An 18484-nucleotide genomic window follows, 5' to 3' on the forward strand; every position below is an offset into this window, starting at 1 on the left:
GCTCTAGCCTTGGGGCCCGTCGTGACAGGTCGATCTGATAAGTAAGATAAACTCACACAAATGTTGCCTGCGGCACTATTTTATCCGTAGGTAGTCTTAAAATTTTAAAATGTATAGTTGTGTGATGTAATTTTTGATTACTGTGTGTCGATATTCAACTCATAGACAACTCCATAATTCAAGTGGACTTATTCAACAATATAAAAAAATGCTTGAAATACACCTAATAATCTTAATTTTACCTGAAACAACATTTTAGAAAACGGTGTCACACTGCCTTTAACTCTATAGATGGGTAGAGTAGAGGGGCCCGCCAAATATCCTGGCCTGGGGCCCCGCTTCAAGATGTGGGGGCCATGATCATAGGTACCTACTTATTTGTTTTCATTAAATTAAGACCAACCAAACCATAAAAAATAAAAAATATTATTCTATTTATAAAATAATATGTAAAATTATGTAAGTATGACGTACTTAAGATGCTATAATTTTAGATATTTTACGGAGCAGAATATTTTTTACCTAATATCTAGTAATATACTTATGCTTTAGGCGGGGTTTAATTGATTTTTAAAAACTAACCAATGCCATAATAATGATATTATGTAATTTGTATTTTTAGTTCAATGATAACAAAATAAGACGTATGACTGACAAAGTTAAGTGTGTACTAGATATTAGGCATATATGTCGGATTTCCACAGCCTACCTCCACTCTTCGCCACTGGTACCTACATATATATTTTTTTGATTCATTGGTACTTAAAGTTATTATATTAATATTATTATAACTTGTCTAGTATCCATTAATTTCTATTATCATAAATTACGATATCATTCTTTTCCTTATTAACTTTTCTTGAATAAATCTAGAGGTGGCTTTCCATGAACCGCCTCATCTGCGGTCACTCTGTCAGAAAGCACCAAATTTTTCCACACACTAAAGCAGTGGTTTCCAAACGGTGCGCGAAAGTTTAACCTTTAATCCTTTATTCACTATATTGCTTCGTGTAAAAATACATTTTTATACATTATACAGAAGGTGGCAAGATTTTTTTTTATATGGGACATAGCAAAAACTTTAATAGTAAAACGATGGTAGTTTTAACACACAATAGCGGTTTACGTCAAAGGCAAATTTGTCGCAGAAGGACTTCCAAACCCGCAAATACCTCAGTCCTCCACGTACTTGAAACAGCGACCTACTGTAAATAGCTATTCACACTGTTTTCCGTATCAGTAATGCCTAGATACACGATATTATGTCCGAATCAGTCCTCGAAATGACCGGAGCGCACCGGGGCACCGTCCCGGTTCATAAAATTCCCAAAATTATCGCACTGTCTCGTAAAAAATATATCGAACACTTGAGCTAGGTCGGCTATATATTATAACAAAATCTAACACATTTATTTTTATAATAATATATACTTACATAAAATTAGATAGCTATGTGAATATTTTCGGAGCGCTCCGGTTCGTCAAATTTATGCGGGATGTTTACAACACTGCCATTGTAATTCGCAATTCAGTGATAGTAATTACACTAATAATAATAATTACTATCTATGGCTATGGCTTAGTGCAGTGCTCCGAAACCTTTTCCAACCCATGGCACATCAAAGGTCTTCCCAGAATTCCGCGGCACACCACACGTAAAACAATTTATACACCAAAACATGGACTCCACATCCTGAAGGGAGACCCCAGCCCAATATATTTGGCGGGCCCCCCTACCTATCGCTAAGGTTAAAGACCGTGTGATACTCTAAAATAGCGTTTTTCAAATAGTGTTAAATGAATAAGGTAAAATGAATGGTATTGATTTTATGTTTAGCGATTTTTTGTATGGTTATATTCTATTTATATAATTATGGCTAGTTGTCGGGTTAGGGATAATTATTTGTCGAGTATTGATACAGTAATAATAAATTGTGTCCTATAGTCACATGTGTTAAAATGTTAATACCTACTAACGTAGTAAAATAGCGCCGCAGGCGACTTTTTTGACTCGAAAATGGGAGCTGAACTGCGATAGCCTTGTCGGAAATCCGAAGATATTTTTTATTAACCGAAATCCTGAAAATAGCCAATGGAACATCGGCGAACTTCAGTTTTAGCGTCCCGTCGTTTATCAATTCAACAAATTCCTCTCGAATTTATAGGAAAAGCGCTTCTATAGAATTTTCGGCATTGGTTGCAAAAGAGTTTCGTGTCCAGTCGCATTTTTATTGTATGAACGTACTGATGAAATTTCTTTTGCAGTAAAGTTAAATGTTTTTGAGACGGATCCAAAATTAATTGCTTGTTTTCAATGGTGGTTTGGTAGTTCCTTTGGAATATTTGTAGAGATCCTTGTCTTAACTCCTTCTGCCAAAGTTCCATTTTATTTTTGACTTCTTCTAATTTATCAGAGCACGTCAATATATTTTCATTCTGACCTTGCATTGTTTTATTAAGTTCATGCAGGTGCTCAAATATATTACCAGCCAAGTACGAAAATTGGCTATTGCACCGCGGCACACCTAGCATCGTCTCGCGGCACACCAGTGCGCCACGGTACACCGGTTGCGGAGCACTGGTTTAGTGCACTGCCTGAATATAGTCGGCCTTGGTTCAATCGTACCTCGCGCCCTGGGTGACTAGAGTATCGCAAGAAAAAATAATGAAACTGTATGTAAGAGAAAAGATAATTTTGAAATCAAAAAATATGTTATCGTAAAACCTTTAAAATGCAAGGCTGTACAATCATTAAGGTCAATTCTTAGGGAAATTCGACCCTTTTTCGCAATAAAATACATTCAAAATGGGGTCATTCATTAGGATGATGAGATGAAATTAGTACGATACCATTATTGTTGGGTGATATACCTACCTATTCCTAATTTGGTCTGGAATACGCATAGCAAGCGTATTTTTAAAAATTGAACAAAAAACCATTGGTGGAGTGTTGTAGCAAAGTGTTCGCCGCTGAAAACGTGCGTCGCGTGTTCGAATCATTCATCTCTCAAAATTCACATGTTTGATCTAGACTATCTAGAGCATGTGTGGCCAACCTTTTCAGCAGCCGGGCCAGATTCTAAAAATGAGACTTCCTACCGGACGGCACAACCGATTTTTTTATTATACAAAACAAAAAAGAAATATATATATTATTCAAATAAAACAAAAATGAGAATCCAACATATTTATTAGTTTAGACTTTTTTTAAATAATAAAAAATAAACAAAATTATACAAAAATAATAAATTTTAGTGAGAAGTTTGATTTTGTGTGGTAGAACTAAGTGCATCAATATCGATATCGAGTGAGGTTGTTCCTACGCGCAAACAGTTTTCCAAATGCACATCAGTGATTCGTGTTCTCACTTGGGATTTGATATGCTTCATCCGACTAAAAAGCTGTTCACACGTGTAGGTGTTTCCAAATAGCGAAGTCACCATTATAGCATGTTTGTAAAATGCAGGATATTTCTCCTTGTCCAAATATGTTTTGTAAAACTCATCCAAACCAACCTGGTGGAATTTCTCCTTCAACTGTTCACCGCAACATATTACACAACATTCCATTTCTAAAATTTCCGGTAATAAATTCACCTCTACGGAGAATGGCGTTGCAAATGCAGCAAAAAGCACATGGTGCTTTTTAAAATCTTTAGCCAATATCGAATCTCAATTTGCAAAATTAGCATATCTAGCGGTAGCATTTGATTTTATTTTTATTTTCTCACTGCTCCACGGGCCACAAGTTGACACCTAGTGGGCCGCGCGTTGGCTACCCATGATTCAATTTCAATTTCAATTTCAATTTTAATTTATTTTACATATTGTGCTGCCAGCGCTGCCAGTGCTGCCATATTTTCTACGCTGATTATTATAGTACAAAGGCGTAAAAATTATAGTATTTCTGAAAAATATATAGTACAGGAACATTTTTCGTCTTGCATCCTTTAAAATTGTAGTATTTTGGTATATTTTGCATAAAATTATAGTATTTCACATTTTCAACGTAATTACAATTATAGTACGGTTGGCATCACTGTCTAGAGCAGTGATCGATGACCTGTGGCCTTCTGTGTCATTTTAACGGGCCACTAAATAAAAATGTGGTTTTCGTGGGATTTTAATGTGGTGGTTTCCCGTTGCCTTCCACATCGCAATATTGAAACCGTTCATAATATTTTCATTATCGCCTTCAAGTGTCTGCTCTAAGGCTGTTCCAATCCCCTTTATCACAACCCTCAGTCAGTACTGAAGAATTTGCTGCCTTCCTCCAGTGGATCCCTCTTAGTCTGGCTCCTCATCATAGACCTGTCTGGCTTGGGAGATCCTTCCGATAGTTAGACTACCGCCAGCATAGCCCTACGAATCCTCGGAACGCGCAAGCCTCCTCATCACGACAAGGTGGAGATCCATTCGAGGAGGTATAAAGGAACGGCTCTCGACGATATGTCTGAAAAGAATTCTGCAGTTTTTTGGACATATTATCAGGCGCGGACCGGACAACCTGGAGAGACTGGTAGTTTTCGGTAGCCTCCAGGGAAGGCGAAGCAGAGGAAGAGCGTCTGCGCGATGGAGCGACCAAGTGAAAGAGCTGACTGGGGGGCACCATCCTTTCTGCCCTGAGAGAAGCGAAAGATCGAGAAGGATGGAAAGTCTTGGTCGCGCAAAGGATGGCGAAATTTAAATGTGGTCAAGATCCTCAGCGATGAGTGCACGACCAAGAAGAAGAGAATAAAAATGACATGAATAAAAAAAAAACCTAGCGTATTCTAACAATTAGGTACCTAGACTAAAGTGAAACATGGAGACATACAGCGCTTGAAATAAACTGGAAAATAGCGGTATTTTGTTTTAAAAAATATCTAATTAATTTGAAAAGATACTATTTAATTGGAAAAGCTGCGAACAGCGTTCATTTTATTAATTTTAAATGGCCACAAAACGGTAGAAACTCTTAAACTGGTTGTATTTTTTAAAATGTGCAAGTAACTCAGATTGTACAAAATGTATAGAGAAAATATTTTTTCGCGTGATACGGTTGTCAGCCCTGCTGACTAGTCTATCGCCATTTTTGAGCTGACGGAAGGTGAGGTTATGTCAAAATGATTTTATATTTATATTTTATTAATATTCTGTGATCTTATTTTGATAATGATACATCTGGAAAAATAACTAGCAGTCATATCTTTATTGATTGCTTGCCAGGTTATCGGTCTACAGTAATTATGACCGACTAAAGTTTTTTTGACATTATGTAATATCCGCGATCTATCAAATTTTACAAGAGGATTTATTTGTCTTAAATAACCTGTATTTACTTTTAACTTCTAGATGTTATCCACTAAACTTTTGAGCGGTGTGTCGGCGATCCGCGGGGCGTTGATTTCCTCCAGAAATCTTGGCGTTATGGCCCCTTCATTACAGAAGGCTACAGACCCCATCCAACAGCTATTCGTCAATAAAGTTCGGGAATACAAACAGAAAAGCACGTAAGAACCTTGTATTATTACTATATATTTATCCTTATTAGATATCCCCTGAGTCTGACGGTAATTAAATTATTAAATAAACATTCTTTTCACTTCTACCAGATTAGCCAATTAGGTTATCTTGACTACAAGTTGAGTTTGATTTCTTTAGTATTAAATAATGCATTGTAACATACTCTTAATTGGAACTCTGCGAAATGAACGTTTGAAGTAACATATCTAATATAGCAACAATTATTAAAGTAAAATATTTAAACAGTGCACGATGATGTCAAGCCAGTTCGATCAGTCTAGATTATTAGTTTATGTTGGTTAGGTTATTTATTTCGTATGAAATATTATGGACCAGTAAAGAAGCAAATATTCAATGGCTTGTTACTGATAACTGCATTAAAAAGGGGTGATCTCTTCACTATTAATGGCAATAATAGTACCTACATTCACTACAATGTTAGCTTTATAGTTTTTTTTAACTTCAATCAGAATACAACACTAAGAAGTGCTTCGTCATTTTGTATTTCAATGAATTGTTCTTGCAGGTTATTAATATTGACAAAATATTCATGCGTCATTTATAGCTCTTTTACACGTGCATGGGTTTACTAGTGGCGTATTATCGCGACCATAAATGCATTAGTAACACGTATTACCATGCAAGTTGCAAGACTACATGCATGGATTGAAAAATGTTTAGTGGGTTCTTAATTATCATGTGATAGTTGCAACTTGCGCAGACATATGGAGTTGAACGATAGTGGCGAACCTGCCAGAAAAAATATTAACTACCCCACTCAGAGCGCATTTTGACATTTTTTCACAACTTGTCAGAACCTGTCAAATAGCAGCACACAACGACAACAAACGTATTCGCTTATGCTTCAAGGAGTTAGCTCTTTTGTGTGGAAACAGTTATCATTGCGATAGTTTAATTTACACGCTATTGCTGATAGTAAATCCATGCACGCATACAAGCACTATTCAAAGTTCAATCTATGTATTATAAAAACAGAAGCTTTGTCTGAAAGTGTTGCCAGATATAAATACAGTATGTTGTCATTGTATTCAGTAGGGAGGCTCCACAATAAGATTTAGGTAATTCTGAATACCTAGAAGTTTTACTTTTGACATGAAGGTTTTTAAAATGATGTTTGTACATTTGTAATACATTGTATGTAATTATCTCAAAGATATTGTCATTGAAAATATTTCATGACCCGCTCAATATGTCAATTGACTTTAAGAACCACTGCTTTATAATCTGCTCCCTAGAACAGTTCTGTTTGCACTAATCTTCAACTGCTACACTTACTTATCTTGCATAATGAGTTGGCAAATGCTGTACTTTTGTCATCTCATGTAATCAAAGGTACTGTGTAGTTTCTGGTTATGATACTAAGTACACATAACTTCTCGACCCTTTCTCATTTGTTTAAGGATGTTAACATTTGTCACCCGGTCGGTTCAAGGAGTTTTGAGGATACGTCTATAGCCACATCTCAAAGACCTGAAGTGATATCTCCTGGTATAGTGTCCATACTTCCATGCCAAAAAAAATGATTGGAAGGACATAACATAGAACCATACGCTGTCTCAGGTCTTGGTTAAAGTCTGGACTGATAAGGAGGCATCGCATTTTTAGAAAGGCACTCCTTGCTATATCAATTCTTGTTTTTATTTCGTTAGACTGCTATCATGGTCCCATTTCTCATACCCCTAAATGTTTATATTGGGTCATGCGTTCAATTGGTTCACTGTTAATTACAAAATTTATGTTTGTTGTCGCTATTTTTAATATCGCTGTTATTAATTTTGTTTTACTGATGTTTATTGTTTATATTATTTTATTCCTTTCAGCGGCGGAAAACTAGTGGACCCCACCCCCGAAATCGAACGCGAGATGAAAAGTGAATTAGAAAAACTGGCTAAGGCTTATGGAGGAGACGGCGGCACCGACATGACTAAATTCCCCACATTCAAGTTCGAAGAGCCCACCTTGGACCCGATCGATCAACAGGCTGTTGCCAAGTAAATCTGTATAATTTAATGTAATATATTGTTCAAACTATAGCACCGATGTAGCCCAACACTTCGTAAATCTGTAAAGTATCGTTCAATATTTATAAATAGATTGTTATAATGCTCGGAAATACTTTGTGCTCTACATTCAAATAAAATTGTTTTTAAGTTTAAACTTGTGTCTTTTATTCACTGACTCTGACTATGATTCCAGGGCATAAGTTCTAATGTCAATTTGTTGCAACTGTGATAATCACTCTTGCAGTGGCGATGCGCCCTTGAGAGCGCTAGAGCGCTGTACACCCACTCAATTTATAGGTTTTTTTTTTTTTTTTTTTTTTTAAATATTTCATTTATATTAATTGATTTATTAAAAGTGTTCTGATCTATTACCGTAGTCATTAATTCATATACAAAAACAAATTCTAATGTGTTTTTAACCGGCTATTTTAAATAAATACAATGTTCACGGGAGCGCATTCCCAAAGCGCTCAAGTAAATATGCTTTGTAATGATAATGAGTGTGACAGCAATAATGTTCGTCTGTAGCCGGTAGCGTGAAATAGTGATACTCATATAATATTTCTATAGGTGAATTTGTTTTCTTGGAGCGCCGCTCAAACCTCCCGAACGTGAATTCGTATTATGTCGAAATGAATTGTCTGTTATTTACAGCTTTGATATTTTTTATAATGCTGATGGTGCCTCAGGATTATTAAACATTTTAATAGAAAAAAATCTTATTGACACATTTATTGAAACAGTTCTATTAAACTTAATTTGCACTGTTCCGATGACATCAGTGCAAAATGAAAGATGTTTTTCCACACTCCAACAGATCAAGTGTTTCAGCAGAAACATCATCACGCAACCAAGATTGAACTCATTATGTTTGCTCAGTATCGAAAAAAGAATGATACAAGAGATTCCTGACTTCAACAAACGTGTGATTGAAAAATTTGTGTCGATGAAAAACAGAAGAATGGATTTCTCATACAAATGAACAATAACATACTTTAAAAAAAAGTGAACTCCCAGTAAAATAACCCACCGGTCGCCACTGCACTCTTGACGTTATATTATCGTAGTTTTCCAAATGCTGGACGTCAGGGGATCATCGATATTTCTTTTGTATGAGTTAGTTATAATTTTTTTTTATATACACTAGAACCTCGATTATCTGGGATAATTGGGGATGAAGATAATCTGGATAATCGGAAATATAATAAAACATCTTTTTTACTTCTAGAATTAATACTTTTAATAGCAGTTTTTGGAAATTCACCTTTATATCGTCGGTGTTTTGTAAAAAGGGCGAATCAACCATTTTGGCGAAATCGAGATTTTAATGAAAATACAATATGTACCCCACTAGCTTTGTTGTGTAAAAACGGCGAATTTTTATCTCCACAGGAAAGTACTTAAAAACGATAATCGACTAAAATTAAATTAATTAAAATTACGAAATAAAAAGCAAATATGACATATTAGGCCTTTTAAAATATTATATAATAATACCTATTATAATGACAGTATTCTTTCTAAGCTTTATTATAAACTTGTTAAATATTTATAATCATCTACATGTAAAAAACAAATAAATGTCAAAAGTTAAAAACCCTCCTCCTGTAAAGTAGCATTTTGGTTAATTCGCCCTTTTTACAAAACACCGACGATATATCGTCACTGTTCTGGCAGAAGACACTAATTCGAAAAAATGACATGTTGAGTTAGTTATACAAAAATGTTCCTTATTTCAAACTTTACCGTCTGAAAACCTTCTTAATAAATAAACAGTTTTTATTTTAAAGTCATCCTTTTTACGATTACTTAATAAACTCACATGATAGACCATTTCAAACATTTTAACAACTTCAAAGTCAAATTTCTCAAAACTAGTATTCTCCAGTTAGTGTGTTCTGCCAGAACAGAGACGATATATTTTTTAAATTGTACCCTTTTCTTATACATATTCATATGGTACTCATAATCAAAAGCAAATCCGGATAATCAAAGTCCGACTCGAGGTTTTACTAATCTACTGTAATGTAGAATCCATAGTTTGAAATAGCAATATTAACCTTTTTATTGTTGGGCAAATTGAAGACCTGTGTAGGCCAGCTAGTTTTGGAATAAGATAAATCACATTAAACACATGAAATACACATAAAATGATGAAAATGTGTGAAATATTATCTCATCAACACTGTTCTTTAGTTTTTCGCGAACACTTTCATACTAAAATGATAAATATTGTTTTTAAAATATATGTTACACCGAATGTGCGAAATTGACTATTACATGAAATGGGCAAAATTTTGCCTAAATCATGAAAAATGCAAGCCCGTTACCTTATTCATGAATTAGGCAAAATATCTGCCGAGTGCGTGAATTCGGCAGTAATTTTTCTGCCTAGTTCATGCATTGGGCAAATTAGATAGTAGCGCTACAGTGGTGTTTTTTGCAACTAAACCAAATGTGTCAAATGTCATTGATTATATAAAAATATACCAATCAATAACTACAATGACGTTCATATCCATTTACTATACCCAAAACAATCTAGAACTATAATATGATAACGGAAGAATTTTATTAAAAGGTATTTTCACGATTTGATTCGTGCTTGGGTATCAATCGTGCAATGGTCGATTGTTTGTTTGTAATAGTACGATTCGATAGTTTGTTGACACTTGTTAGCTAACCTCAAAATGGACATTCAGTTGAATTCAGAATTACAAAACCTAACCTAAACTAACCTAATAATATTATATTATGTCCAATTATAACTAATAAAACCATCCTTATTAAATTTACTTTTTCTACTGTCATGTTGACAGTTTAAGAATTCCATACCCTGGAGAATTCACGCACTCGGCAGGTAATTTACCTAATTCATGAATAAGGCAACGGGCTTGACTATTACATGAATTAGGCAAAATTTTGCCCATTTCATGTAATAGTCAATTTCGCACATTCGGGGTAACATATATACGAACAGACATTAACATTATTATTCCGGATTAAACATTTAAATTGACTAAAGATAAATATTGCCTCAACATGTTTTCATGACAAAATCAATTATATAAGAAAAAGTGCAAAACTTTATACATACAGTAGAATTACTACCACTTTTTTGTTAAAATGTGAAATAACTTGAGCCCTGGAAACAGAATTGAATTTTTTTTTAAATAATATATTCTCTACTTCTGAAAGGCTAGAAAACTAACTTCTGGCAAATGTTGAAATAATATAATAAATTATTTCTTTTATTCAACGAATAATTCACAAGATTTGAGAATATAACATTCTTTATATTGAACATACATAATTTGAAAACACCTCAGATAATTATATACCTACTAGAAAAAATTAGCAATAATAAAGCACATTGATGTGAATCCAGTGGTTACAGGTTCAAATCCCGTCAGGCATTGTATTAAAACAAAAAATATTTTTCTTAGGTATATATCTGAGATGTTTTTAAATAATTATGTATGTGAGTTCAATAGAAATAATGGTTAGTAGGAAAATCATGAAATATGGGTTGAGAAATTAGAAAATCCAAAAATATGACGGTTTATTCTATTTTTGTGGCACTACACTACAGGATGGACCATGACTTCCTCAAGCAGACTCCTCCGATTTGCTCGGTCTTCAGCTCTTTTTCTCCAGTTATTGATTTCCTGTAATCAAAGTCTTTATGGATAATTCACCCTATTATACGCCAACATTGGGGCATATGGCAAGTACAACGTCGCGCGTGGAAAAGCTCAATTGTCAAGACTTTTTAAGCATGGTAAGATGCCATGTATCACAGCCATACAGTGACACAGGTAGCATGTTTGTGTTGAGAAAACAACATTTCGATAAAAACAATTAAAGATCATTATAGTGTCTTTTTAGTAGTTTTTTTTAAAATTTGATTATAATGTAGATATAGTTAGAGGAACTACAACAAAATTGAGTTTTATTCTCGTGATTGTCAATTATTGACAAAGAGCTCATGGTCCTTGTTCATACCTGTAGACGGGAAAGAAATTAGGTTATAGGGTAATCTCATCGAGGATTTATATGCCTAAATATTTATTTTTTCTTGAAAACACATAATTTTCAGCTGTGAAGATTTCCAATTTAGTCAACAGGTGGCGTTATGCACGTTCTTCAGTTCGTCTTGAATTTCAGAATCCACTCCACTTGGGATCTGCATCTTTAAAGAATAGAACCTTTCAATTAAATATTAAACATTTAAACAGACAAACATATAAATCCATGTACCTTGAGAGTCTTTTGAATTAAGCATTATTACGTCGATCCTATGAATATTAACTTCATCATCATCATCAGCCTGAATCTATCCACTGCTGGATGAAGGCCTCTCCAAACTGATTCCAGTTCTCTCGGTCCTGTGCGTTGCGTTGCCACGTACTTCTGCAGAACTTTATCATTTCATTGATCCAGCGGCCTCTAGGTCAATCTTGCGGACGTTTTGTACCTCTTGGATACCACTGGATGACTAAATTTTGTCCAACGATTGTCCTTTCTTCGAGCTGTGTGTCCAGCCCATTTCCATTTAAGGTTTTTAGCAAACTCTATTACATCGCAAACCCTTGTCTGTTCCCTTATCCAATCATTCCTCTTTTTGTCCTTACGTGTTATGCCCAGCATGCACCTCTCCATACCACGTTGTGCTACTCCAAGTTTCTGGATCTCTCTTTTACTTAGGGTCCATGTTTCACACGCATATGTGATTACGGGAAGCACACTTTGCGCTTTTGGCACAGTGGGAGGTCACTTCTGAAGACATTATTCAGGCGGCCAAAAGCACTCCAGCGTAGCTTTACTCAGGAATGGCTTACTTAGGAACAGGCAAATCTTTAAAATCAATTATCTCGGTTTCCGTATAATACATCATCATCGTTGCGTTAACATAGTGCGGGTGTTAGTAGTACTATAGATCTACCATCATAAATTGGCATTTCAGCGAGGGCGCTAGTATGACATTGAGAATATTACCATAACTAACAAAAAAATGGTAATTTATATTTTTTTATTGGTAGTAGATTTCTGTACAAATATTATGCAATCTATAATTCGAGAAACATGTTGTAAAATTAAATGGCATTTGTAACAAATTTATCCTCGATAGACAATTTTAGTTTCAAATTCGACCGGCTGCCAACTTACGATGGTAGATCTTTACAATAACTATGGTAAAACAAAAATAATAATAGTATATAATACTGCTTCATTATTAGGTACTTTTGTTTTTCCAAAAAATCAATACAACATAGCATTTTATAGTACTGCCTCGAGATAGGATGAAAGTCATAATGGGGTAATTTATAGCCTTTTTTCAAGCTCCTAGCCCAGCAGCAAACCCTTAAGGGGCCCGTAAAATCCCATCAAAAATTGTAGATTGCTGATACAATTGCCAAAGAAATGATGAAACTATTGCCTAGTTGCTGGGCAATGTAATATGACACGACATCAGTGTCGGGCAACTGAGACCAATGTATTTTGTGCGTACACGTGAGATAAAGCAACAACCGCCGACAATGAAATTTCGGAAGCATATATCGTCCTGAATAATCACATAAACATACCCAAAATAAAAGAGGGATTTGAATCTGGCCCTACTTAAACAAACGTGAAAACGTAATATAAACCAGGAATTAGTTATTGATAATTATTTATTTTAAAACTTTACAAGAATGTCAATAATTGATTTGAGTAGGTATTTGTTAAATATAATTATTGTGAAAAAGAAAGTAGATACAATAGTTATGAAGAAAGCAAGTCCGATTAATACAATACTACTAATCACTCTTCGATTTTTGGCAACTGTAGACTCATACAGGAGTTAAATGTATTTATTCAGGGTTTTCAACTTTTCAATTGTTCACATTATCCCACATCCAGACATTTGTGCAGCTTTGACAGTTGGCCTTTTCATATTTGGATCATTATATAGTTTGGCTTCCAATTTCCACAGCTCAGGATGTAAATATATCTCATTAATAAGCTTCAATGACCTGTCGTTTGTCCATTTATTCATTGTACGTAGTATGAATTGACGATTAGTAATAACACCATAATAATATTAATAACGACACAGTGAAAAGTTATAATAATGTATTGTCGAATCGGCTGTCACTACAATGTTTTTCTTGTTGCTAGGGGTGAGTTCAAACATAGATGCATATATAGAGCTGAGCGAGAATGAAATAGATTTATATAGCAATTATCGCCGTATTTTCGATTGCGTTCGATATTCGATATATCGACCAACCATGCTGCCAGAAAGCATGGGCAATAGATAGAAACGTAGACTACTATTGTCGTGTTTTGGTGAACTATTAGCGGCAACAAAATTGCTGTATTATATTACCGTAAAAAGTTGCTCATTTACTAACCCCTTTAGGCCACATGGCTAATGTCTGACTGACTTTCATATAAAATTCTTTGAATTTGACAATAAAAAAATAGGGGGATACTATGAATAATATAATATAAGAATTAATCAGCATCTAAGGACTTTTTTTTATAATTACGGGATTTTTGGATTGTAATAGGTGACCAGTCCATGGCCCCCACATCCTGAAGCGGGCCCCCGGGCTAGGATTTTTGGCGGGCCCCCTTATCTATACGATACAGATAAAGACAGTTTGACGCTCCTTTAGCGATTTCCAAATGGTGTATGCGGTAAAATTAATGTATATATTTAGTGTTTATTTTACATTTTAATACGCCCATTTGAATTATGGAGTTGTCGAGTATCGATACACAAAAATTGTATCGCACAACTACATAATTATAAATAAAACTATCGGAGGAAAATAGCACCACAGGCGACTTTTTTTTTTACTATTGAAGCAAATTTGTGTGTTTATCTCACTTATCTGGTTGACTCACTTTTGCCGGGCCCCTACTGAGCCCGGGCCCCCAGGCTAGAGCCCTGTCAGCCGTCGGCCCCCCCCCCAGCCATTGTAAACTAGAGGACATTAAATTTATAATTATTTTGAATCATTCGAGATACCTACTTAATCGGTTTTAGTTTTTCATAGGTAAGTCTGAGAAAAAATTTCGTAGGATTTTAAACCTTGTTTTTAAGTTTCAACTTTTAAAAACATTCGCCCAGAATCGATGTAAACTTACTCTTAGCTCTTTGATTTTCAAAATAAAGGACGTTAGGTAGGTAGGTACCTACTGTGGATTTTTCAAAATAAAATAAATCAAAATGACATCCTACTCAATAAATTGAAGGATTGTCATCCAGGTGGTTGTCGTAATTATAATTTATGTGAAGTATATAAAGACGACTTTTATGTATTTCATGACTGATATTATTATAATATTGTTGTCAACAAATAATAATGTTATTTGTCAGTATTGAAAAGAAGTGCGATAAGGGTTGTGTTTTTTTTCGCCGTGGCGTTGGTAGAACTGGCTGTCGTTTGACACCTTGACACGCCGGGCGCGATGTTATTGAACATCGCGTGTTCTCATTGATCAGCTGTTCGTCACATCTGCAACAAAGACCTCAGCTAAAACCGCTTATCTGACTAACGAATACCGTGTCAATCGGCATTATTCACGGCAAACATTACACAGAAGTGTCCGTTTAAATAATGGCGGAGCCCTACGTCGGATCCACTGAGAAATTCCCGTTTTCCTTTGACGTCGATGTCGAAGGGGACGGTGACAGTTCGACAACGAGCAGATCCAGCCGAGCTCCTTCCAAAAGGGCAGGTGAGTTTTCAAAATGAAACAATAACATAGGTGTGTGGCTGATGTTAGTTATAATTAAAAACTACTCCAATTGATTATTTAGGTTGTCTTATATATACTATTATAATTTGGTGTGAAATGCTTTCATTTTATGGCGATCGATTTTTCGCCTTGTGTTATGGGTGTGTACTATAATCACGCCAGTTAGATAGGCTCTTTTTATCTCCCAAGGGCTCAAAATGAATATTTTCGTAAACACAATCATTGGAATTTTATAATCCGTTACCTACTAGATTAAGTCGATTGACATATTGTTATTCTTCATCATCCGTATCATGAGTTTTACAAATTAAATCTTTAATAATTATTTTATATTCGCCAAAAAACGGAATAATAAAAATGTACGTCGACACAGGTACATAATAAACACGTGTATTATGTTTAATGTTAATGTATATATATATATATATATATATATACTATACTTTTATACACCTTCACGATAAATACAGGTGTATCATACGGAAGCAATAATTATTAGTAATAATTACAAGATAAAAAGAACTTTTTATATACGTTTTTAAATTTTCTGTTGAATTACTATGCTCAATATGCTCAAACTTGTACTTGATAATATGAAGTAAATAAAAAACAAATAATATTTGTATTCTATAGTATTCTCAAATAGTATTCTATATTATAGAATACTGAAATGTCATTTTGACATTTCATTTTGAATTCCATAGTAACGCACGTATATATTAATAATTTAGTTGCTAGGATCACCCCCTTAGCAACCAATAATAGTCTTTTACTTTTTACGGATTTTTCTGAAATACTTTCCATACAAAACAGAATTAACTGAAAATGAATTCAATTCTGCTTAAAGATGGCTAAAAGTAATATTTTCTCGTTATTTTAAAGGGAAAAATGCAAAATAATCTTTAAAATCATAGCCTTTTACTAAATTCACATTGATGTGATGCATACACATTTTCTGATAGTTTATAAAGTATCCGGAGCCATTCATTGGTCGACGTATTGGTAGTAAACGGTATGCAGCAAGTGGGGTATCGAGTGATTACTGATTAGTGTGGAGCGGTTTTCAGCAAATGAGATTGTATTCATGGTTGCCCAAACTGAATGTGGGCAATGTACGACTTTAGTTTGTAAGAACATCTCCATGAACGCAGCAAAAAAATCAAACATCATTGTTAAAAATACTGGTATATACATTAACTCATCTTTACACCCTGTATCCTCTGTTATTATGTAAGAGGGAAAATTAGTTTCTGTCCAATGCATATCCCCACGGAACGTTTCTGGTAACAACATATACGATTTATTGGCACACCGCAACTGAAATTCAATAAATAAGACGTCATGCTGGAATTATCTCTCATCTATTGCAATACGTGATCATACACCTTGTCATAATATCACGTACGAAATACCTATGTGATATAACAATGTCTTGAATGTTAGTAGTAAGATAATTAATGCCATATAATAAAGAAGAGCCATGCTATTTAAATAATTGTATTATTAAAATGAATATAAATAATATTAATAAAGTTGACACCTGTTATATTTAGATCTTTCAGAATATGGGTATATACTAACAAAAACTTGGTTTCAAATTAATAAACAAATATTTTTTAAAACCTTTTGGAATTGTATCATTAATTATTGCCATTTCTGATATATATATGTTTTAATCGTACCGACGTGACTGTAGCGCACTCCATTTTTAGAGGGGGCGTGAATAGTAGCGAAGTGCAGATTCTCTATGTTTGGCGAAAAACGCGACGTTGCGTGCTAAACAAAGTTTTCCAGACGTTTATACGGCGACATAATGGACGCCTTAATAACCCCTCGACAGGCTAATTTCGATGTCTTTACTGCTTCCGACTGTAATACAACGCCAATATTGTTGCCGATTTGCCGTATTAATTTCATTCATTCATATTAAAATGTTATTATTGTCTATGGATGTAATAGGTATTTATTACTCACACAACTTTGTCAACCTCACTAATGGTGATTACTTGATTAGTGTGGTATTACTGTATTGACATTACTCATTATTGTGTGCTTATCTTATAATTTCTTATCATTCAATTATTTAACATCATACTTACTCAGTCTACAAAATAATTTTAAAGCGGCGAAACCTTTACATTTTATTTCACCATGATATTTATAAGTATCGAATTGAATTGTTTCATCACTAGGTAAATGGTATTTTTTACGTTTTACGTGGCCAAACTTATCACTTGTGTATGCACATACATCGCATTAAAATATGTTTCACTCAGGGAAGTCATTTCACTAGTTGACTAGTACATAAGTATTGTTATGGAAATGGAACGGCGGGATCAACTTCATATAAACACCTATTTATATTTAAACTGGGTTTATTATAAGGTAATATACCTAGAGTTGGGTATTTCCCGGGAAAATCTCAATCCCGAGATTTGGGAATTCCAGAAAAAAATTCTCGAAAAATCGGGAAATTTCAAAAATCTTGTAAAAGTCCTAAAATCTGTGTAAAAACAGACAAATTCTAAAAAAATATGATTTTTTTATTTATGTAAGAAGACAAACAAAATAGAAGTAGGAAAACAAAAATAATTAAAAACATTACTTATTAAAATAGAATTTCAAAAAACACAGACTGTCAATCGCTGCGTCTGACGATCGCGTACGCTTTTGAGACACAAAATTCCCTGATGTTACAAAAATTGCGCTCATTTTGATTCGACGTTGGCTTAATTGTGTTAAATGACCCGATCAGTCCTTAAATTTTGTGTTTTCTGTCCACTTTTTCCATATAGAAAATCGTTTTTTCAATTAATATTTGATAATGAAGAAATACCGAATCCCGAGAAAAGATTCTCGAGGTCCGGGATTTCCCGAAATGTTAAAAATTTCCATTCTCGAGATTCGGGATGGAAAATCCCGATAATTTCTCGAGAATTCCCGTCGGGAAATTCCAGAAACCCAACTCTATATATACCTATATAATAGATTATGTTTTAAACAATAATTACTAATTGTTAACAGTCTGATTTAATACAGTGATTGAATGCAGTCGATGATGCGTCATACTATAAGGTTGAATTAAATTTAATTGAAAAGCTATTTTGATTCTATATAAAACAAACATTATTAATATTACATTTAGTTTGATAAGAAAATTGGATACCTATAAAACAATATCCGTTAGATGGAAGTTTGAAA

General features: G+C 34.2%; 2 protein-coding genes across 3 annotated transcripts in view; both read left to right on the plus strand.

The window, feature by feature from the left end:
• The first annotated feature begins 5058 nt into the window (after positions 1 to 5058).
• ATPsynCF6 (ATP synthase, coupling factor 6) lies at positions 5059 to 7682 on the plus strand. The gene is made up of 3 exons (XM_085947998.1): positions 5059 to 5088; positions 5334 to 5491; positions 7346 to 7682. Exons 2-3 carry the CDS (start codon positions 5334 to 5336, stop codon positions 7518 to 7520), a joined length of 333 nt encoding a protein of 110 aa, XP_085804124.1. The 5' UTR covers positions 5059 to 5088; the 3' UTR covers positions 7521 to 7682.
• A 7298-nt stretch (positions 7683 to 14980) lies between these two features.
• Positions 14981 to 18484, plus strand: part of AMPdeam (AMP deaminase) — a 123569-nt gene continuing 120065 nt past the window's right edge. Inside the window, exon 1 of one of the 2 annotated variants that reach the window (XM_085948458.1) lies at positions 14981 to 15262. In XM_085948458.1, coding sequence (XP_085804584.1) covers positions 15142 to 15262 — 121 coding nt within the window. In that variant the 5' untranslated portion in view covers positions 14981 to 15141. The remainder of the gene's footprint in view (positions 15263 to 18484) is intronic. The other variant, XM_085948457.1, reaches the window with a different exon arrangement.

The sequence above is a fragment of the Rhyacophila brunnea genome, unplaced genomic scaffold (genome assembly GCF_057557595.1).
Source record: "Rhyacophila brunnea isolate RB1 unplaced genomic scaffold, BYU_Rbru_1.0 scaffold_20, whole genome shotgun sequence".
NCBI classification, from domain to species: domain Eukaryota; kingdom Metazoa; phylum Arthropoda; class Insecta; order Trichoptera; family Rhyacophilidae; genus Rhyacophila; species Rhyacophila brunnea.

Excerpts from the sequence above, each read along its gene's own strand:
- ATPsynCF6 (XM_085947998.1), top strand. The coding sequence starts at position 5,334 with ATGTTATCCACTAAACTTTTGAGCGGTGTGTCGGCGATCCGCGGGGCG. Across the intron at positions 5,492-7,345 it reads GAATACAAACAGAAAAGCAC|CGGCGGAAAACTAGTGGACC; the intron begins GTAAGAACCTTG and ends TATTCCTTTCAG.